Source organism: Phyllobates terribilis, unplaced genomic scaffold (genome assembly GCF_046119375.1).
Source record: "Phyllobates terribilis strain yellow unplaced genomic scaffold, ASM4611937v1 Scaffold_4__5_contigs__length_816908805, whole genome shotgun sequence".
Lineage (NCBI taxonomy): Eukaryota > Metazoa > Chordata > Amphibia > Anura > Dendrobatidae > Phyllobates > Phyllobates terribilis.
In genome coordinates this window covers 750,290,674-750,314,520 of record NW_027362764.1, presented here as the reverse complement: position 1 = coordinate 750,314,520, position 23,847 = coordinate 750,290,674, and the positions used below count along the sequence as shown (strand labels likewise).

The following is a 23,847-nucleotide window of genomic DNA, read 5'->3' as shown; positions in this document are numbered from 1 at the left end:
TGAAATTTTCAATTCTTTACTGTAAGAGCAGTGAGACTAAGGATTCTTTACTGTATGAGCAGTGAGACTATGGAGCTCTCTGCCATATGATGGTTAAAATTCAAGAAGGGCCTGGAAGCCTTTCTTCATAAATATAATATTATGGGTTATAGGCACTAGATTCTGTGATGGGACGTTGATCCAAAGAATTCATCTGATTGCCACATGTGGAGTCGGGAAGGAATTTTTTCCCTAATATGGGACAACTAGAATCTGCCTTATGGTGTTTTTGCATTCCTCTGGATCAAAATGTTAGGCTATAGGTTGAACTCGATGGACTTAACCTAAAAACCTATGAAACTTATTCTGCAGCCGGCAATAGACCGTGCAGCTTGGAGGCTGTAGACGGCAAATAAATTGCAAAATTTTTAATCAAACCCAATTGAAAAACTGATTTTTAGCCCCCAATGCATGTGTTTAAGTTAAAAAAAAAATGTTCCCAAAGGTGGACAACTCTTTTAAGTGCAATACAACATTATTACCATGAAATCATGGAGGTTGATACATTCCATATTACAGGACTGTGAACACTTATGTGCCACTGTGAGTTGCCCGCTTGTGATGGGGCGTGTTACAAGTCACTGAAACTGGAATGTATATAGGACACATCACTGAGCGCCACTACACATCCGTGCAATGTGGCGGTTGGTGGGCACTAAAGCCGGAACCTTAGCCTTATCCTTTTCGGATGCCCTTATATCTACCTCAATTCCTATCACGTCATGAGTCTCTGCAGTTCCCACTCACCATCTGTGGCAGCGAAGAGCTCGTATAAAGCCTGAGCCAGAACGTTCACCACGAAAGAGTGCGACTTCTTCCTCGACCAATAGAACTGCTGTTTGGCCTGAAAAATATTAGGACACAATATTAAGACGTCACTGCAGGAAAATCATTTATTTGTCATCAGTTTAGATTGTACGCAATTTTTTTAAAAAAAATAAATAAATAAACTACTATGAACCCGACTCGACATACAATGCAGAGGGTGAAAATGGTAGCACATGTGGCATTTCCGCAAAGAAGACGGCAACACAATTTCGTACAGATTATGCCGACACGGATTTTGCTACCAATTTTTTGCAGCGGGAATGTACCGTAGGGTGAATTAACATCCCACAAAATTTGTTAAGCTAGTTCCATCCATCTAAATCGGATTGTTTCAGATAAACGGGACACATAACAAACTTCCTCAGCGTGGAAATACTTCTTTAGGGCCATAAATGCAATGAAGAGTCCATCATGAAATGCTGGAAAGCCGCACATGACATTAGGATTGGGAATCTCTTTGGCTTTTGCATAAAAATTAAAAAAAAAAATGGTCTTACAAAGGATGCCGAGATTGCCAATAAACAACCCCCATCCTTTGTAATGGATAAATGGGACAACCCTCCCTATCCCTCTTTCATAGAGTCTTTGACGTTCGGAGAAATCCAAAACAATATTGGTAAATCATGTTTAGAAATGCGATTCTCACCTGCAGGACTTGCGAGTGTTCGTTCAAATCTGGCAGATCCTGTAGAAGATCCCTCCAAATCTTCACATCATTCAGGACAACGCTCATGCCTCCTCCGGTCAGTGGATGCCTCATGTTGTACGCATCTCCCAACAGCAGCACTCCTGCACCCAACAAACACAAGAGACAATAAGTTTTGTCATCAGGTCGGTCGGACTAAGGCTAGAAAAATGTGGCGACTCGTGCCCGTGTGACATAAAAGTGCAATTGGTCACGACCCAAAAGTCGGCAGAAAGCCAACCCTGTTGGATGGTGGCAGCGGGACATTGGAGCCACAAGCTGCCACGTAGCTCATGCCCTAAATCAGCACTGGTGGTCTCTCACTTCATATAGTTTATTTTCTAGGAAGCAGCATAAATTAAATATCCCTATGTAAGTCTTACCCTTTTTGTTGACAGGAGAAGGTGGGAGGAAGCTGGCCGGCATCGTCCTCAGTCGGTCATTTTCAACAGCAAAGTGGAAAGGATCTTGTAAATGTTCTGCAGTAAAGGAACATTGCTGTGAGGGAGCTGTGATGTATCTATGACTGTGGTCCTCACCAGGGAGCTGTGACGTATCTATGACTGTGGTCCTCACCAGGGAGCTGTGACATATCTATGACTGTGGTCCTCACTAGGAAGAAGTGATGTATCTATGACTGTGGTCCTCACTAGGAAGAAGTGACGTATCTATAACTGTGGTCCTCACCAGGGAGCTGTGACATATCTATGACTGTGGTCCTCACCAGGGAGCTGTCACATATCTATAACTGTGGTCCTCACCAGGGAGCTGTGACGTATCTATGACTGTGGTCCTCACCAGGGAGCTGTGACGTATCTATGACTATGGTCCTCACTAGGAAGAAGTGACGTATCTATAACTGTGGTCCTCACCAGTAAGAAGTGACGTATCTATGACTATGGTCCTCACTAGGAAGAAGTGACGTATCTATAACTGTGGTCCTCACCAGTAAGAAGTGACGTATCTATGACTGTGGTCCTCACTAGGAAGAAGTGACGTATCTATAACTGTGGTCCTCACCAGGGAGCTGTGACGTATCTATGACTGTGGTCCTCACCAGGGAGCTGTGATGTATCTATAACTGTGGTCCTCACCAGTAAGAAGTGACGTATCTATGACTATGGTCCTCACCAGGGAGCTGTGACGTATCTATAATTGTGGTCCTCACCAGTAAGAAATGACGTATCTATAATTGTAATCCTCACCCGTGAGCTGTGACGTATCTATGACTGTGGTCCTCACCAGTAAGAAGTGACGTATCTATGACTATGGTCCTCACTATCAAGAAGTGACGTATCTATGACTGTGGTCCTCACTATGAAGAAGTGACGTATCTATGACTTTGGTCCTCACCAGGGAGCTGTGACGTATCTATGACTATGGTCCTCACTATGAAGAAGTGACGTATCTATGACTGTGGTCCTCACCAGGGAGCTGTTACGTATCTATGACTATGGTCCTCACTATGAAGAAGTGACGTATGTATGACTGTGGTCCTCACCAGGTAGCTGTGACGTATCTATGACTATGGTCCTCACTATGAAGAAGTGACGTTTCTATGACTGTGGTCCTCACCAGGGAGCTGTGACGTATCTATGACTATGGTCCTCACTATGAAGAAGTGACGTATCTATGACTGTGGTCCTCACCAGGGAGCTGTGACGTATCTATGACTATGGTCCTCACTATGAAGAAGTGACGTATCTATGACTGTGGTCCTCACCAGGGAGCTGTGACATATCTATGACTGTGGTCCTCACTATGAAGAAGTGACGTATTTATGACTGAGGTCCTCACCAGGGAGCTGTGACGTTATCTATGACTGTGGTCCTCACCAGGGAGCTGTGACGTATCTATGACTGTGGTCCTCACCAGGGAGCTGTGACGTATCTATGACTGTGGTCCTCACCAGGGAGCTGTGACGTATCTATGACTGTGGTCCTCACTATGAAGAAGTGACGTATCTATAACTGTGGTCCTCACTATGAAGAAGTGACGTATCTATGACTATGGTCCTCACCAGGGAGCTGTGACGTATCTATGACTGTGGTCCTCACTAGAAAGAAGTGATGTATCTATGACTGTGGTCCTCACTATGAAGAAGTGACGTATCTATGACTGTGGTCCTCACCAGGGAGCTGTGATGTATCTATGACTGTGGTCCTCACCAAGGAGCTGTGACGTATCTATAACTGTGGTCCTCACTAGGAAGAAGTGATGTATCTATGACTGAGGTCCTCACCAGGGAGCTGTGACGTATCTATGACTCTGGTTCTCACCAGGGAGCTGTGACGTATCTATGACTGTGGTCCTCACTACGAAGAAGTGACGTATTTATGACTGTGGTCCTCACCAGGGAGCTGTGATGTATCTATGACTGTGGTCCTCACTATGAAGAAGTGACGTATCTATGACTGTGATCCTTACCAGGGAGCTGTGACGTATCTATGACTGTGATCCTTACCAGGGAGCTGTGACGTATCTATGACTGTGGTCCTCACTATGAAGAAGTGACGTATCTATGACTGTGGTCCTCACCAGGGAGCTGTGACGTATCTATGACTGTGGTCCTCACCAGGGAGCTGTGATGTATCTATGACTGTGGTCCTCACCAGGAAGCTGTGACGTATCTATGACTGTGGTCCTCACCAGGGAGCTGTGACATATCTATGACTGTGGTCCTCACCAGGGAGCTGTGATGTATCTATGACTGTGGTCCTCACTACGAAGAAGTGACGTATCTATGACTCTGGTTCTCACCAGGGAGCTGTGACGTATCTATGACTGTGGTCCTCACCAGGGAGCTGTGATGTATCTATGACTGTGGTCCTCACTACGAAGAAGTGACGTATTTATGACTGTGGTCCTCACCAGGGAGCTGTGATGTATCTATGACTGTGGTCCTCACTATGAAGAAGTGACGTATCTATGACTGTGATCCTTACCAGGGAGCTGTGACGTATCTATGACTGTGATCCTTACCAGGGAGCTGTGACGTATCTATGACTGTGGTCCTCACCAGGGAGCTGTGACGTATCTATGACTGTGGTCCTCACTATGAAGAAGTGACGTATCTATGACTGTGGTCCTCACCAGGGAGCTGTGACGTATCTATGACTGTGGTCCTCACTAGGAAGAAGTGACGTATCTATGACTGAGGTCCTCACCAGGAAGCTGTGACGTATCTATGAATGTGGTCCTCACTAGGAAGAAGTGATGTATCTATGACTGTGGTCCTCACCAGGGAGCTGTGACGTATCTATGACTGTGGTCCTCACTATGAAGAAGTGACGTACCTATGACTGTGATCCTTACCAGGGAGCTGTGACATATCTATGACTGTGGTCCTCACTATGAAGAAGTGACGTACCTATGACTGTGGTCCTCACCAGGGAGCTGTGATGTATCTATGACTGTGGTCCTCACTAGGAAGAAGTGATGTATCTATGACTGTGATCCTTACCAGGGAGCTGTGACATATCTATGACTGTGGTCCTCACTAGGAAGAAGTGACGTATCTATGACTGAGGTCCTCACCAGGAAGCTGTGACGTATCTATGACTGTGGTCCTCACTAGGAAGAAGTGATGTATCTATGACTGTGGTCCTCACCAGGGAGCTGTGACGTATCTATGACTGTGGTCCTCACTATGAAGAAGTGACGTACCTATGACTGTGATCCTTACCAGGGAGCTGTGACGTATCTATGACTGTGATCCTCACCAGGGAGCTGTGACGTATCTATGACTGTGGTCCTCACTATGAAGAAGTGACGTATCTATGACTGTGGTCCTCACCAGGGAGCTGTGACGTATCTATGACTGTGGACCTCACTATGAAGAAGTGACGTATCTATGACTGTGGTCCTCACCAGGGAGCTGTGACGTATCTATGACTGTGGTCCTCACTAGGAAGAAGTGATGTATCTATGACTGTGGTCCTCACCAGGGAGCTGTGACATATCTATGACTGTGGTCCTCACCAGGGAGCTGTGACATATCTATGACTGTGGTCCTCACCAGGGAGCTGTGACGTATCTATGACTGTGGTCCTCACCAGGGAGCTGTGACGTATCTATGACTGTGGTCCTCACTAGGAAGAAGTGATGTATCTATGACTGTGGTCCTCACCAGGGAGCTGTGACATATCTATGACTGTGGTCCTCACCAGGGAGCTGTGACATATCTATGACTGTGGTCCTCACCAGGGAGCTGTGACGTATCTATGACTGTGGTCCTCACCAGGGAGCTGTGACATATCTATGACTGTGATCCTCACTAGGAAGAAGTGATGTATCTATGACTGTGGTCCTCACCAGGGAGCTGTGACATATCTATGACTGTGGTCCTCACCAGGGAGCTGTGACGTATCTATGACTGTGGTCCTCACTAGGAAGAAGTGACGTATCTATGACTATGGTCCTCACCAGGGAGCTGTGACGTATCTATGACTGTGGTCCTCACTATGAAGAAGTGACGTGTCTATGACTGTGGTCCTCACTATGAAGAAGTGAGGTATCTATGACTGTGGTCCTCACTATGAAGAAGTGACGTATCTATGACTATGGTCCTCACCAGGGAGCTGTGACGTATCTATGACAGTGGTCCTCACTATGAAGAAGTGACGTATTTATGACTGAGGTCCTCACCAGGGAGCTGTGACGTATCTATGACTGTGGTCCTCACCAGGGAGCTGTGACGTATCTATGACTGTGGTCCTCACCAGGGAGCTGTGACATATCTATGACTGTGGTCCTCACCAGGGAGCTGTGATGTATCTATGACTGTGGTCCTCACTACGAAGAAGTGACGTATCTATGACTCTGGTTCTCACCAGGGAGCTGTGACGTATCTATGACTGTGGTCCTCACCAGGGAGCTGTGATGTATCTATGACTGTGGTCCTCACTACGAAGAAGTGACGTATTTATGACTGTGGTCCTCACCAGGGAGCTGTGATGTATCTATGACTGTGGTCCTCACTATGAAGAAGTGACGTATCTATGACTGTGATCCTTACCAGGGAGCTGTGACGTATCTATGACTGTGATCCTTACCAGGGAGCTGTGACGTATCTATGACTGTGGTCCTCACCAGGGAGCTGTGACGTATCTATGACTGTGGTCCTCACTATGAAGAAGTGACGTATCTATGACTGTGGTCCTCACCAGGGAGCTGTGACGTATCTATGACTGTGGTCCTCACTAGGAAGAAGTGACGTATCTATGACTGAGGTCCTCACCAGGAAGCTGTGACGTATCTATGAATGTGGTCCTCACTAGGAAGAAGTGATGTATCTATGACTGTGGTCCTCACCAGGGAGCTGTGACGTATCTATGACTGTGGTCCTCACTATGAAGAAGTGACGTACCTATGACTGTGATCCTTACCAGGGAGCTGTGACATATCTATGACTGTGGTCCTCACTATGAAGAAGTGACGTACCTATGACTGTGGTCCTCACCAGGGAGCTGTGATGTATCTATGACTGTGGTCCTCACTAGGAAGAAGTGATGTATCTATGACTGTGATCCTTACCAGGGAGCTGTGACATATCTATGACTGTGGTCCTCACTAGGAAGAAGTGACGTATCTATGACTGAGGTCCTCACCAGGAAGCTGTGACGTATCTATGACTGTGGTCCTCACTAGGAAGAAGTGATGTATCTATGACTGTGGTCCTCACCAGGGAGCTGTGACGTATCTATGACTGTGGTCCTCACTATGAAGAAGTGACGTACCTATGACTGTGATCCTTACCAGGGAGCTGTGACGTATCTATGACTGTGATCCTCACCAGGGAGCTGTGACGTATCTATGACTGTGGTCCTCACTATGAAGAAGTGACGTATCTATGACTGTGGTCCTCACCAGGGAGCTGTGACGTATCTATGACTGTGGACCTCACTATGAAGAAGTGACGTATCTATGACTGTGGTCCTCACCAGGGAGCTGTGACGTATCTATGACTGTGGTCCTCACTAGGAAGAAGTGATGTATCTATGACTGTGGTCCTCACCAGGGAGCTGTGACATATCTATGACTGTGGTCCTCACCAGGGAGCTGTGACATATCTATGACTGTGGTCCTCACCAGGGAGCTGTGACGTATCTATGACTGTGGTCCTCACCAGGGAGCTGTGACGTATCTATGACTGTGGTCCTCACTAGGAAGAAGTGATGTATCTATGACTGTGGTCCTCACCAGGGAGCTGTGACATATCTATGACTGTGGTCCTCACCAGGGAGCTGTGACATATCTATGACTGTGGTCCTCACCAGGGAGCTGTGACGTATCTATGACTGTGGTCCTCACCAGGGAGCTGTGACATATCTATGACTGTGATCCTCACTAGGAAGAAGTGATGTATCTATGACTGTGGTCCTCACCAGGGAGCTGTGACATATCTATGACTGTGGTCCTCACCAGGGAGCTGTGACGTATCTATGACTGTGGTCCTCACTAGGAAGAAGTGACGTATCTATGACTATGGTCCTCACCAGGGAGCTGTGACGTATCTATGACTGTGGTCCTCACTATGAAGAAGTGACGTGTCTATGACTGTGGTCCTCACTATGAAGAAGTGAGGTATCTATGACTGTGGTCCTCACTATGAAGAAGTGACGTATCTATGACTATGGTCCTCACCAGGGAGCTGTGACGTATCTATGACAGTGGTCCTCACTATGAAGAAGTGACGTATTTATGACTGAGGTCCTCACCAGGGAGCTGTGACGTATCTATGACTGTGGTCCTCACCAGGGAGCTGTGACGTATCTATGACTGTGGTCCTCACCAGGGAGCTGTGACGTATCTATGACTGTGGTCCTCACCAGGGAGCTGTGACGTATCTATGACTGTGGTCCTCACTATGAAGAAGTGACGTATCTATAACTGTGGTCCTCACTATGAAGAAGTGACGTATCTATGACTATGGTCCTCACCAGGGAGCTGTGACGTATCTATGACTGTGGTCCTCACTAGGAAGAAGTGATGTATCTATGACTGTGGTCCTCACTATGAAGAAGTGACGTATCCATGACTATGGTCCTCACCAGGGAGCTGTGACGTATCTATGACTGTGGTACTCACTAGGAAGAAGTGATGTATCTATGACTGTAGTCCTCACTATGAAGAAGTGACGTATCTATGACTGTGGTCCTCACCAGGGAGCTGTGATGTATCTATGACTGTGGTCCTCACCAAGGAGCTGTGACGTATCTATAACTGTGGTCCTCACTAGGAAGAAGTGACGTATCTATGACTGTGGTCCTCACCAGGGAGCTGTGATGTATCTATGACTGTGGTCCTCACCAGGGAGCTGTGACATATCTATGACTGAGGTCCTCACCAGGGAGCTGTGACGTATCTATGACTCTGGTTCTCACCAGGGAGCTGTGACGTATCTATGACTGTGGTCCTCACTACGAAGAAGTGACGTATTTATGACTGTGGTCCTCACCAGGGAGCTGTGATGTATCTATGACTGTGGTCCTCACTATGAAGAAGTGACGTATCTATGACTGTGATCCTTACCAGGGAGCTGTGACGTATCTATGACTGTGATCCTTACCAGGGAGCTGTGACGTATCTATGACTGTGGTCCTCACCAGGGAGCTGTGACGTATCTATGACTGTGGTCCTCACTAGGAAGAAGTGATGTATCTATGACTGTGGTCCTCACCAGGGAGCTGTGACATATCTATGACTGTGGTCCTCACCAGGGAGCTGTGACATATCTATGACTGTGGTCCTCACCAGGGAGCTGTGACGTATCTATGACTGTGGTCCTCACCAGGGAGCTGTGACGTATCTATGACTGTGGTCCTCACTAGGAAGAAGTGATGTATCTATGACTGTGGTCCTCACCAGGGAGCTGTGACATATCTATGACTGTGGTCCTCACCAGGGAGCTGTGACATATCTATGACTGTGGTCCTCACCAGGGAGCTGTGACGTATCTATGACTGTGGTCCTCACCAGGGAGCTGTGACATATCTATGACTGTGATCCTCACTAGGAAGAAGTGATGTATCTATGACTGTGGTCCTCACCAGGGAGCTGTGACATATCTATGACTGTGGTCCTCACCAGGGAGCTGTGACGTATCTATGACTGTGGTCCTCACTAGGAAGAAGTGACGTATCTATGACTATGGTCCTCACCAGGGAGCTGTGAAGTATCTATGACTGTGGTCCTCACTATGAAGAAGTGACGTGTCTATGACTGTGGTCCTCACTATGAAGAAGTGAGGTATCTATGACTGTGGTCCTCACTATGAAGAAGTGACGTATCTATGACTATGGTCCTCACCAGGGAGCTGTGACGTATCTATGACTGTGGTCCTCACTATGAAGAAGTGACGTATTTATGACTGAGGTCCTCACCAGGGAGCTGTGACGTATCTATGACTGTGGTCCTCACCAGGGAGCTGTGACGTATCTATGACTGTGGTCCTCACCAGGGAGCTGTGACGTATCTATGACTGTGGTCCTCACCAGGGAGCTGTGACGTATCTATGACTGTGGTCCTCACCAGGGAGCTGTGACATATCTATGACTGTGGTCCTCACCAGGGAGCTGTGACATATCTATGACTGTGGTCCTCACCAGGGAGCTGTGACGTATCTATGACTGTGGTCCTCACCAGGGAGCTGTGACGTATCTATGACTGTGGTCCTCACTAGGAAGAAGTGATGTATCTATGACTGTGGTCCTCACCAGGGAGCTGTGACATATCTATGACTGTGGTCCTCACCAGGGAGCTGTGACATATCTATGACTGTGGTCCTCACCAGGGAGCTGTGACGTATCTATGACTGTGGTCCTCACCAGGGAGCTGTGACATATCTATGACTGTGATCCTCACTAGGAAGAAGTGATGTATCTATGACTGTGGTCCTCACCAGGGAGCTGTGACATATCTATGACTGTGGTCCTCACCAGGGAGCTGTGACGTATCTATGACTGTGGTCCTCACTAGGAAGAAGTGACGTATCTATGACTATGGTCCTCACCAGGGAGCTGTGAAGTATCTATGACTGTGGTCCTCACTATGAAGAAGTGACGTGTCTATGACTGTGGTCCTCACTATGAAGAAGTGAGGTATCTATGACTGTGGTCCTCACTATGAAGAAGTGACGTATCTATGACTATGGTCCTCACCAGGGAGCTGTGACGTATCTATGACTGTGGTCCTCACTATGAAGAAGTGACGTATTTATGACTGAGGTCCTCACCAGGGAGCTGTGACGTATCTATGACTGTGGTCCTCACCAGGGAGCTGTGACGTATCTATGACTGTGGTCCTCACCAGGGAGCTGTGACGTATCTATGACTGTGGTCCTCACCAGGGAGCTGTGACGTATCTATGACTGTGGTCCTCACTATGAAGAAGTGACGTATCTATAACTGTGGTCCTCACTATGAAGAAGTGACGTATCTATGACTATGGTCCTCACCAGGGAGCTGTGACGTATCTATGACTGTGGTCCTCACTAGGAAGAAGTGATGTATCTATGACTGTGGTCCTCACTAGGAAGAAGTGATGTATCTATGACTGTGGTCCTCACTATGAAGAAGTGACGTATCTATGACTATGGTCCTCACCAGGGAGCTGTGACGTATCTATGACTGTGGTACTCACTAGGAAGAAGTGATGTATCTATGACTGTGGTCCTCACTATGAAGAAGTGACGTATCTATGACTGTGGTCCTCACCAGGGAGCTGTGATGTATCTATGACTGTGGTCCTCACCAAGGAGCTGTGACGTATCTATAACTGTGGTCCTCACTAGGAAGAAGTGACGTATCTATGACTGTGGTCCTCACCAGGGAGCTGTGATGTATCTATGACTGTGGTCCTCACCAGGGAGCTGTGACATATCTATGACTGAGGTCCTCACCAGGGAGCTGTGACGTATCTATGACTCTGGTTCTCACCAGGGAGCTGTGACGTATCTATGACTGTGGTCCTCACTACGAAGAAGTGACGTATTTATGACTGTGGTCCTCACCAGGGAGCTGTGATGTATCTATGACTGTGGTCCTCACTATGAAGAAGTGACGTATCTATGACTGTGATCCTTACCAGGGAGCTGTGACGTATCTATGACTGTGATCCTTACCAGGGAGCTGTGACGTATCTATGACTGTGGTCCTCACCAGGGAGCTGTGACGTATCTATGACTGTGGTCCTCACTACGAAGAAGTGACGTATCTATGACTCTGGTTCTCACCAGGGAGCTGTGATGTATCTATGACTGTGGTCCTCACCAGGGAGCTGTGATGTATCTATGACTGTGGTCCTCACTACGAAGAAGTGACGTATTTATGACTGTGGTCCTCACCAGGGAGCTGTGATGTATCTATGACTGTGGTCCTCACTATGAAGAAGTGACGTATCTATGACTGTGATCCTTACCAGGGAGCTGTGACGTATCTATGACTGTGATCCTTACCAGGGAGCTGTGACGTATCTATGACTGTGGTCCTCACCAGGGAGCTGTGACGTATCTATGACTGTGGTCATCACTATGAAGAAGTGACGTATCTATGACTGTGGTCCTCACCAGGGAGCTGTGACGTATCTATGACTGTGGTCCTCACTAGGAAGAAGTGACGTATCTATGACTGAGGTCCTCACCAGGAAGCTGTGACGTATCTATGACTGTGGTCCTCACTATGAAGAAGTGACGTATCTATGACTGTGATCCTTACCAGGGAGCTGTGACATATCTATGACTGTGATCCTTACCAGGGAGCTGTGACGTATCTATGACTGTGGTCCTCACCAGGGAGCTGTGACGTATCTATGACTGTGGTCCTCACTATGAAGAAGTGACGTATCTATGACTGTGGTCCTCACCAGGGAGCTGTGATGTATCTATGACTGTGGTCCTCACTAGGAAGAAGTGATGTATCTATGACTGTGGTCCTCACCAGGGAGCTGTGACATATCTATGACTGTGGTCCTCACCAGGGAGCTGTGACATATCTATGACTGTGGTCCTCACCAGGGAGCTGTGACATATCTATGACTGTGGTCCTCACCAGGGAGCTGTGACGTATCTATGACTGTGGTCCTCACTAGGAAGAAGTGATGTATCTATGACTGTGGTCCTCACCAGGGAGCTGTGATGTATCTATGACTGTGGTCCTCACCAGGGAGCTGTGACGTATCTATGACTGTGGTCCTCACTAGGAAGAAGTGACGTATCTATGACTGAGGTCCTCACCAGGAAGCTGTGACGTATCTATGACTGTGGTCCTCACTATGAAGAAGTGACGTATCTATGACTGTGATCCTTACCAGGGAGCTGTGACGTATCTATGACTGTGATCCTTACCAGGGAGCTGTGACGTATCTATGACTGTGGTCCTCACCAGGGAGCTGTGACGTATCTATGACTGTGGTCCTCACTATGAAGAAGTGACGTATCTATGACTGTGGTCCTCACCAGGGAGCTGTGACGTATCTATGACTGTGGTCCTCACTAGGAAGAAGTGATGTATCTATGACTGTGGTCCTCACCAGGGAGCTGTGACGTATCTATGACTGTGGTCCTCACCAGGGAGCTGTGACATATCTATGACTGTGGTCCTCACCAGGGAGCTGTGACATATCTATGACTGTGGTCCTCACCAGGGAGCTGTGATGTATCTATGACTGTGGTCCTCACCAGGGAGCTGTGACGTATCTATGACTGTGGTCCTCACCAGGGAGCTGTGACATATCTATGACTGTGGTCCTCACCAGGGAGCTGTGACGTATCTATGACTGTGGTCCTCACCAGGGAGCTGTGACATATCTATGACTGTGGTCCTCACTAGGAAGAAGTGATGTATCTATGACTGTGGTCCTCACCAGGGAGCTGTGACATATCTATGACTGTGGTCCTCACCAGGGAGCTGTGACATATCTATGACTGTGGTCCTCACCAGGGAGCTGTGACGTATCTATGACTGTGGTCCTCACCAGGGAGCTGTGACATATCTATGACTGTGGTCCTCACTAGGAAGAAGTGATGTATCTATGACTGTGGTCCTCACCAGGGAGCTGTGACGTATCTATGACTGTGGTCCTCACCAGGGAGCTGTGACATATCTATGACTGTGGTCCTCACCAGGGAGCTGTGGCGTATCTATGACTGTGGTCCTTACTAGGAAGAAGTGACGTATCTATGACTGTGGTCCTCACTAGGAAGAAGTGACGTATCTATGACTATGGTCCTCACCAGGGAGCTGTGACGTATCTATGACTGTGGTCCTCACTAGGAAGAAGTGACGTATCTATGACTATGGTCCTCACAAGAGAGCTGTGACGTATCTATGACTGAGGTCCTCACCAGGGAGCTGTGATGTATCTATGACTGTGGTCCTCACTAGGAAGAAGTGATGTATCTATGACTGTGGTCCTCACCAGGGAGCTGTGACGTATCTATGACTGTGGTCCTCACCAGGGAGCTGTGACGTATTTATGACTGTGGTCCTCACCAGGGAGCTGTGATGTATCTATGACTGTGGTCCTCACTAGGAAGAAGTGACGTATCTATGACTGTGGTCCTCACCAGGGAGCTGTGACGTATCTATGACTCTGGTTCTCACCAGGGAGCTGTGACGTATCTATGACTGAGGTCCTCACTACGAAGAAGTGACGTATTTATGACTGTGGTCCTCACCAGGGAGCTGTGATGTATCTATGACTGTGGTCCTCACCAGGGAGCTGTGACGTATCTATGACTGTGGTCCTCACCAGGGAGCTGTGACGTATCTATGACTGTGGTCCTCACCAGGGAGCTGTGATGTATCTATGACTGTGGTCCTCACTACGAAGAAGTGACGTATTTATGACTGTGGTCCTCACCAGGGAGCTGTGATGTATCTATGACTGTGGTCCTCACCAGGGAGCTGTGAAGTATGTATGACTGTGGTCCTCACCAGGGAGCTGTGACGTATCTATGACTGTGGTCCTCACCAGGGAGCTGTGACGTATCTATGACTGTGGTCCTCACCAGGAAGCTGTGACATATCTATGACTGTGGTCCTCTCCAGGGAGCTGTGATGTATCTATGACTGCGGTCCTCACCAGGGAGCTGTGATGTATCTATGACTGTGGTCCTCACCAGGGAGCTGTGACATATCTATGACTGTGGTCCTCACCAGGGAGCTGTGACATATCTATGACTGTGGTCCTCACCAGGGAGCTGTGAGGTATCTATGACTATGGTCCTCACTAGGAAGAAGTGATGTATCTATGACTATGGTCCTCACAAGAGAGCTGTGACGTATCTATGACTATGGTCACGCTGCGGAATATGTCGGCACTATATAAATAAAAAATATTATTATTATTATTATGGTTCTCACCAGGGAGCTGGGGCAGGATGTTCTCCAGCATATATTCTTTGAGGTTCTTTGGCATTTCTCCCCTGATATCAACAAGGACCCGGGTCTCATTGGATGATATCTGGTAGATTAGGATAGGGCTGGGATTGGCCAAGACAAGCTCGGCGTGATTGGCTTTAAACTGTGGAGAGTCCTGCAATGAGAAAAAAAAATGTCAAATGCTTCAAAAGTGGAATTATCATTTCTACAAAGTTTTCTACTAAAACTTTACAATAATGGAAAGTCGGAGTGCAGACCCAAGAGCAAATCTTCTTATCACCTCGGCGTGTTCTGGTTTAGGGGCTTTATTATGGGTGCTCCCACCATATTTAATGAGGGCACATACCATAAATAACATGTATATTATTTTTCCTCCACCAAACTGTACAGCGGCACAATGCAGTCAGGGGGTAACTTTCTCCTGTAATCACCAAACCCAGTCTCCTCCATCAGAAGCAGATAGAAAAGTGTGATCCGTCACTGCACCGAACACGTCTCCTCCAGAGTCCAGTGGTGGCGGCTTTACACCACTCCATCCAACGCTCTGCATTGTGCTTGGTGATGTAAGTCTGCATGCAGCGGCTCGGCCATGAAGCTCCCGGCGGGGATGCAGTGCTTGTGCTGATGCTAAAATGTGCGCAAACAGGCATTTTGCCTGATCCGCTCATCTCTAATTAAGACAGGTGTCCTATTATTTTCCTCCATATAGTGTATATACGAACATACAATGATTACTTAGAGCCTAAATAGTACCGTACAGTACACTCAAAAATCTAAAGGCGATGGCTAAATAATACCACATACCGTGTCAGATACACTTACAGCAGGACACACCTTAGGGAGGCAAACAGGGCATTTGCCCCAGGCACTAGGTGTAAGGGGCTCATTAAAAAGTCAGAGTGAAGCAGTGCATCAAACAATTATCCGGGGTGTAGGACGGTAAGCTACAGCTCTGCTTACATATTTATACACTCAATACACAGATTGTACAAATTATGGGTGATGGTAACAATGGAAAAAGCTCTGAAATTATTCTTCTTGGTATGATTTATTTTTCCATTACGAAAGACTGGCATTTTACCAGGGATATGTAGACTTTTTATATCTACACTTTTATAGTGCCTAAATTATACCAGTAGGCAGCAAGACGTCAGATAAGTTTATAAGTTTATAAGACCAAAAAAAGACAAGCGTCCATCCAGTTCAGCTTATTTCTTGTGCACTGCAGCTATTCCGCAGCGTTGATCCAGGGGAAGGCAAAAAAAAACAAACATGCGGTATAGGCCAATTTACATCATTGAGGAAAAATTCACTTCCCGACACCAATCTGGCAGTCAGATTAAATCCCTGGATTAATTAACTAAGCATAAGATGTAATTTTATTGTTCTCAAGAAAGGCGTCCAGGCTTCTCTTGAACTCATTAAGTGAGTTGGACATCACCACTTCCTCTCCCAGAGAGTTCCAGAGTCTCACGGCTCTGACCGTAAAGAATCCCCTTCTATGCTGGTGCAGGAACCTCCTTTCCTCCAGGCGCATAGTGTGCCCCCTCGTCTTTGTCACCATCCTTGGTATAAACAGGTCATGGGAGAGATCTCTGTACTGCCCCCTGATGTATTTATACATGTTTATGAGGTCTCCCCTAAGCCTTCTCTTTTCCAATGTAAATAGGCCTAATTTTGACAACCTCTCTGGGTATTCTAGTCCCTCCATTCCCTTTATTACCTTAGTCGCCCTCCTTTGTACCCGCTCTAGCTCCAATATGTCTTTCCTGAGCACCGGAGCCCAGAACTGTGCACAATATTCTAAGTGCGGCCTTACCAGCGCTTTATACAGAGGAAGAACAATGTTCTCATCATATGCCCCTATTCCTCTTCTGATGCATGCCATGACTCTATTTGCCTTCGCAGCTGCTGCCTGACACTGGGCACTCCAATTTAATTTGCTATTAACCAAGACGCCCAGGTCCTTCTCCATGTCAGATTTCCCCAACGGTTTCCCATTTAATATGTATGGGTGACTGCTGTTTTTCTTTCCCATGTGCATGACCTTACATTTATCGGCATTGAACCCCATTTGCAATTTTTTGGCCCAACTCCCCAATTTATCTAAATCCTCCTGTAGCTGTGCCCTATCCTCATCTGTATTAACTACTTTACAAAGTTTAGTATCATCTGCAAATATTTCTATTTTACTATGCAACCCTTCCACTAGATCATTAATAAATATATTAAATAATATAGGGCCCAAGACTGATCAGAGATCAGAGAGGACAAAAGGGCGTGGAAGCCCCTGATTGGTTGCCTGTTTCGGCCCCATATGTCTAATTAAAATCACGTGTCAGTGACAAGAGCAGAACTGGATACTAAAGTACTGACCTTTAAAATGCATCCAACAAAATGGGAGGACACCGTGACCTGCCCAGAAATTAAGTCTTTTCTAAACTTGGAGAAAACTCCGTCAGCGACGACAGTCAGAGGCGCCCGGATCTCCTGCAAAATGGAGATTAACCATTAATGTGACAGTTCAACCACAAGATGAAGGAGGCAGGACAGATAGATAGATAGATAGATAGATAGATAGATAGACAGACAGACCATGGAATGCTCAGTTATGAAAATATATATTACCTATAATACCCCCTTTTAATGTACAGTATCAGGGAAAATTGCACCAGATTTGAGTCTCAGTTCTGTATTTTTTATTAAAGAGCCCCTCATCCCCATCCTACCTTCACATCTCCGGTTTCTTTGTCCCTGTACTGGACCCCTAGAACGGTGTCATTTTCTTCAATTAATTGTAGCACAGTCCCCTCAATATACTGCGTGCTGCAAAACAAGCAGAGAAATGTCCTGACCACCACCACAGTAAGACATCATGTACTATACAGCTGTATACAAGTCGTATAAATTGGTTTAGCTATAGATAAGTGCTCGCGACGATGACCCAATTCTACCACATTAATATCTGATCTACAGACAGTGATCTAAAGAAAAAAAATCTACAAAAAGAAAATAAAAATGTACAAACACTTGCCTATGATCTAACACACAAAAAAAAAGGATTTACAAACACTTGCTCAAAATCTTCCCCCCCAAAAAAATCCAACTGGCCTACAGACAATAGTTGGTTATCTCTAAAAGCACTTGATCTACAGACATTCACTTGAGCATCTACAGTCACTTGTGTTTTAGAAAAAACTTGATCTGTAGACACTCGCTTGTGATCACCATACCTTCAGACACTTGCTCATGATCTCCAAAACATCCAAACCACACTCATCGTGATCTCCAAAAACACCGGATCAACAGACATTTGCTGTAAACAAATGATCTTATTTGTAAATGCTAACACTTGATCTACACATACTCGCTCTTGATCTCCAAAAAAACACTTGACCTATATATATTTATACATTGGCTCGCGATCTCCAAAAAGAAAAAAAAATATTTACAGACACTCAGCGTGATCTCCAAAAACACCAGGTCTACAGACACTCGTGATTCCCAGAGACACTCGATCCTAGACAGTTGTTCAAAACACACAATCTACATGCACTTATTAGTAAACGCGAACAACACCGTGCGAACACACACTCACTTGTGATCGCCAAAAACACCATCTACAGACACTCATGTGAAGGGATCTCCCAAAAAACCACAGATAAGAAAATAAACATTTTGTAAAGCAGAGGCTTGTACACCTACTTGGCTTCTGCCATGGCCATCTTGCGGAGCCCCATAATAAAGCGACCATGATGAAAAGCCCTGCCACACTGCAGCTGCTTCTCCTCGTTCATGGGGTACGGGATCTCCACTTCTGCTTTACTTTCTATATCGTGAACGACGTATCCATGAACCACATGGGCATCCACGCCTTCTACTGCGTCTGAAAGGAGACCATAATATGAGCGTCTGCACAAATAAGGGGTTACTACTTCCAGGTGGCCTGGAAAAAATCTGCCTCAGACAGGATCGAAAACAATGAACGTGATCCGTCCTTTTCTTAGAAGTACGACATTACGATGTGATTGGATTCAGACCTGGCACCAGGTGTATGTGCGGGAGTGACTAAATCGTCATTGGATCCCCAAGCCGTGTGTATGAGATAGCGATAGATATGCTAGAGGTAAAAGTGATCATCATGTAATCGACAGCAGCAATAAGAGATATATATTTCAGGTGGGCTCACACAAGTTGATCAAACTGTATGTAAAGAACTTCACTTTTATAGGTGCAGTCTATATGGCAGTAATGCAGTATCAAATTCATATATTTCATGTTTATGAACCCTCTGGGCACTCAGTGTGCGGTTGTATTGGTTTGTATGTATGATACAACAATGTGGTCACAGCAATCTGTGTCTGTACAGTTATTTCATTCTGATGGGGGGGGGGGGATGATCAATTTTGTCTTTCTGCAATGCACATGTGGGCGGGAGTGACTGCCTCTTTATTTGGCTGAGCTTTCTTATCATCTATCCAAGGCTGTTATAAATTGGATGTTTTCAGTCCTTTACATTTGTAGGCCTTGAGAGGTAAGCTCCCATCTAACGAGATTGCCTTGTTGGCGGCAGATGGGCTCACACAAATTGATTAAGATGTATATGTATAGTCTACATAGCAGTAATTCAATGTTCAACTACAGTACAGACCAAAAGTAAAGAGTTTTTCTGTATTTTCATGACTATGAAAATTGTACATTCACACTGAAAGCATCAAAACTATGAATTAACACATGTGGAATTATATACTTAACAAAAAAGTGTGAAACAACTGAAGATATGTCTTATATTCTAGGTTCTTCAAAGTAGCCACCTTTTGCTTTGATGACTGCTTTGCACACTCTTGGCATTCTCTTGATGAGCTTCAAGAGGTAGTCACTGGAAATGGTCTTCCAACAATCTTGAAGGAGTTCCCAGAGATGCTTAGCACTTGTTGGCCCTTTTGCCTTCACTCTGCGGTCCAGCTCACCCCAAACCATCTCTTAAAGGGGCCGCTCGCGCCATCCGAAAAAGTCCCTGGCCAATGGCCGGAGGACTTCCCCTATAAAAGGCACCTCCTCCAATATGGAGGTGCCCGTGCAAGGTTGTAGCTTTGTGTTTGATACTCTGCTTCAGCCCTCAGGTCCCGCTGCTAGCCTGACTACTAGTCCAGCCCGCCAGCCTGACTACAAGTCCAGTCCGTCTGCTTGTCTACTCTCCAGCCCGACAGTCTCTCTACAGTCCAGTCCGCCAGTCTGTCTATGGGCTCTGTCCGCCTGCTTACCTGGAGGCTCCCGCCTGTCACTTGCCGTGACCACTTGACAGCCTACCTAGAGGCTCCCGCCTGTCACTTGCCGTGACCATCTGACAGCCTACCTAGAGGCTCCTGCCTGTCACTTGCCGTGACCACCTGACAGCCTACCTAGAGGCTCCTGCCTGTCACTTGCTGTGACCACCTGACAGCCTACCTAGAGGCTCCTGCCTGTCACTTGCCGTGACCACCTGACTGCCTACCTAGAGGCTCCTGCTCGTTACTTGCCTTGCCTGTCTGACAGCCAACCTAGAGGCTCCCGCCTGTTACCTGCCGTGCCTCCCTGTCAGCCTACCTTGAGTCTCCTGCTTGTTCCTGCCGTGTCTGCCAGTCCGTTTGTCCGGACCACCCGTCAGCCTGCTTGCCGTGCTCATCTGCTGAACCGGTCAGTCATTTCCATCTGACCCGTGGGAGTCACCTGCTCCCTTACAAGGTCGTCCCCAGAGTAGCACCTGGTCCCTCTGCTAGGTCCCTCCCTGGTCACGGAGTCGATTGAGCCGCTGTACGACCAGGGTCGCTCCGAGTTCATACCTAGTTACGCCCCTCTGGGTCCCTCCTTGCACCGCAGCACAGAGGTTCCACCACCCGGATCCGTAACAATAAACAAAGTAAACCAAGTACAAACCAAGCAAAAACTAAACAAAACTATTTTTTTTATCTATCTCTGGCCTCCTCTTCCTTGATTTCCATTTTTTATTTTACAGAAGCCAAAGGATGGAGATAGATGGGAAGCAAGTAGAGGGGAAGATGCACTGAACTGCTCAGCCACGTCAAGGGTGCCCCGAGCGGTTGTGCTTGGCTTGAACAGTTATTTTGTGCTTACAGACTCCCTTTAAAGTATTGCATATACCCTGATAAATGACTTATCTCCCTCCAGCCTGCACTTACGGATATGTGTAGCTCCGATTCCCTCATCCATCCCTTTGTATGCAAAGCATTTACGACTTCGCCAGCCCCAGGTTTGTGGCGTCATTACTTACCGCCAAGTCCAAGGTCCTTCAGGGCTTGATAACCTCCAGGTTGCAGTAATTCCCCCACAATCCGATCTGGTTCCTTCAGATCTCTTTCAATGACGGCCACCCTCCGCCCGTCCCTGGATAACACTGTAGCGAGAGCAGATCCCAGGACACCGGAGCCCACAATGACGACATCGGGACCATCACCCGATCTACTAGCAGAAACCGCGGCGCCATTACTGTCAGTGGACGACCGCGAGTTATTCTTAGTTTTCCTCTGCAAAAAAAGACAAAAATATTCCAAATATTAATTGCAGTTTCCTAATACTCGTATAAGGCCCTGTCCACAACACATTTCTTTCCCTATGTTTAGCATGTATGCCATGATAGCTCCCAACGTGCTCGCTAAATGTGTCCATATGGTTACAGTCTTGTCCGGCCGGTATAAGATGCTGGAATAGAGCGTGACACTACACACCGCTCCAACTGTGCAGCTTCTAGCACACAGGGACAGGTGACAGCACTGTGTGAGCAGGCAGCGTCATCTCTAATAGATCTGTGTGCAGCAGATGGCGGCCCGGCCCCCGGCAGATCGTGACTCCGGAATCAAGGAACGGATATGGGAATAATAGTGGCTCAGTGGTTAGCACTGGACGGTGGCTCAGTGGTTAAGACTGGACGGTGGCTCAGTGGTGAGCACTGGACGGTGGCTCACTGGTTAGCACTGTACGGTGGCTCAGTGGTGAGCACTGGACGGTGGCTCAGTGGTTAGCACTGGACGGTGGCTCAGTGGTGAGCACTGGACGGTGGCTCACTGGTTAGCACTGTACGGTGGCTCAATGGTGAGCACTGGACGGTGGCTCACTGGTTAGCACTGTACGGTGGCTCAGTGGTGAGCACTGGACGGTGGCTCACTGGTTAGCACTGTACGGTGGCTCAGTGGTAAGCACTGGACGGTGGCTCACTGGTTAGCACTGGACGGTGGCTCACTGGTTAGCACTGGACGGTGGCTCACTGGTTAGCACTGGACGGTGGCTCAGTGGTGAGCACTGGACGGTGGCTCACTGGTTAGCACTGTACGGTGGCTCAGTGGTGAGCACTGGACGGTGGCTCACTGGTTAGCACTGTACGGTGGCTCAGTGGTGAGCACTGGACGGTGGCTCACTGGTTAGCACTGTACGGTGGCTCAGTGGTGAGCACTGGACGGTGGCTCAGCGGTAAGCACTGGACGGTGGCTCAGCGGTAAGCACTGGACGGTGGCTCACTGGTTAGCACTGTACGGTGGCTCAGTGGTTAGCACTGTAGCCTTACATTGCTGGGGTCCTAGGTTCACATCCCACCAAGGACAATATCTGCAAGGAGTTTGTATGTTCTCCCCGTGTTTTTGGGGATTTCCAATGGGAATCTAGATTGTAAACCCCAATGAAGACAGAGATGATAATGTAAAGCACTGACATAGATAGATATTAGATCGATAGATATGGTACTAAATATGAATAATAAATACTAATGTGTTTTTGGTTCTGTAAATATGACTGATTTGTATTGAATTGTTACAATATATATATATTTTCTTAAAGCTACATGCACAGAGCTGGCTGTAGACGCTCACAGCTTAGCACAGTAATCCCCGGTGACTCCTGATTTCTGGAATAATCTTCACCGTGAGAACATTATCCGCTTTCCTTCTCATTGAAACTCATTGACTAGAGCTCAGGACGCCGGTGATACTACAGAGTATACAGCGTATACGGATATTCTGCACCGGGCACCACATGACGTCACATCTCATCACAGATCAATAGCATACGAGACTTATGGTTTATAGATGTCTTACCTATAGTGCTGAACTGCGGAGATAGATACATAGAGAGATAGATAGATAATAGATATAGATGATAGATTGATAGATCGATAGATAAATAATAGATAGATAATAGATAGATAGATAATAGATAGATTATAGATAGAAGATAGATAATAGATAGATGGATGATAGATAGATAATAGATAGATGATAGATAATAGATAGATAATAGATAGATGATAGATAGATGATAGATAGATATAGATAGATTATAGATAGATAATAGATAGATAATAGATAGATAGATAATAGATAGATAATAGATAGATAGATAGATGATAGATAGATGATAGATAGATAGATAATAGATAGATAATAGATAGATAGATAATAGATAGATAATAGATGATAGATAGATGATAGATAGATAATAGATAGATAATAGATAGATGATAGATAGATGATAGATAGATAATAGATAGATGATGGATAGATAGATAGATAATTAGATAGATGGATAGATAGATGGATAGATAGATAGATGATAGATAAATAGATAGATAGATAATAGATAGATGATATATATATATAATAGATAAATGATAGATAGATGATAGATAGATTATAGATAATAGATAGATAATAGATAAATAATAGATAGATAATAGATAGATAGATAATAGATAGATAATAGATAAATGATAGATAGATAGATAATAGAAAGATAATAGATAGATAGATAATATATAGATGATAGATAGAATATAGATAGATAATAGATAGATGATTGATAGATAGATAATTAGATAGATAGATAATAGATAGATAGATGATAGATAAATAGATAGATAGATGATAT

General features: G+C 46.2%; 1 protein-coding gene across 1 annotated transcript in view; it reads right to left on the bottom strand.

Moving 5' to 3' along the window:
• SQLE (squalene epoxidase) overlaps positions 1–23,847 on the bottom strand; it is a 31,179-nt gene that overhangs the window by 6,187 nt on the left and 1,145 nt on the right. Inside the window, exons 2-9 of the mRNA XM_073679874.1 lie at positions 21,206–21,458; positions 18,640–18,820; positions 17,664–17,760; positions 17,311–17,424; positions 14,917–15,088; positions 1,936–2,031; positions 1,514–1,656; positions 787–883 (exon numbers count right to left, since the gene is read on the bottom strand). Coding sequence (XP_073535975.1) covers positions 787–883; positions 1,514–1,656; positions 1,936–2,031; positions 14,917–15,088; positions 17,311–17,424; positions 17,664–17,760; positions 18,640–18,820; positions 21,206–21,458 — 1,153 coding nt within the window. The remainder of the gene's footprint in view (positions 1–786; positions 884–1,513; positions 1,657–1,935; positions 2,032–14,916; positions 15,089–17,310; positions 17,425–17,663; positions 17,761–18,639; positions 18,821–21,205; positions 21,459–23,847) is intronic.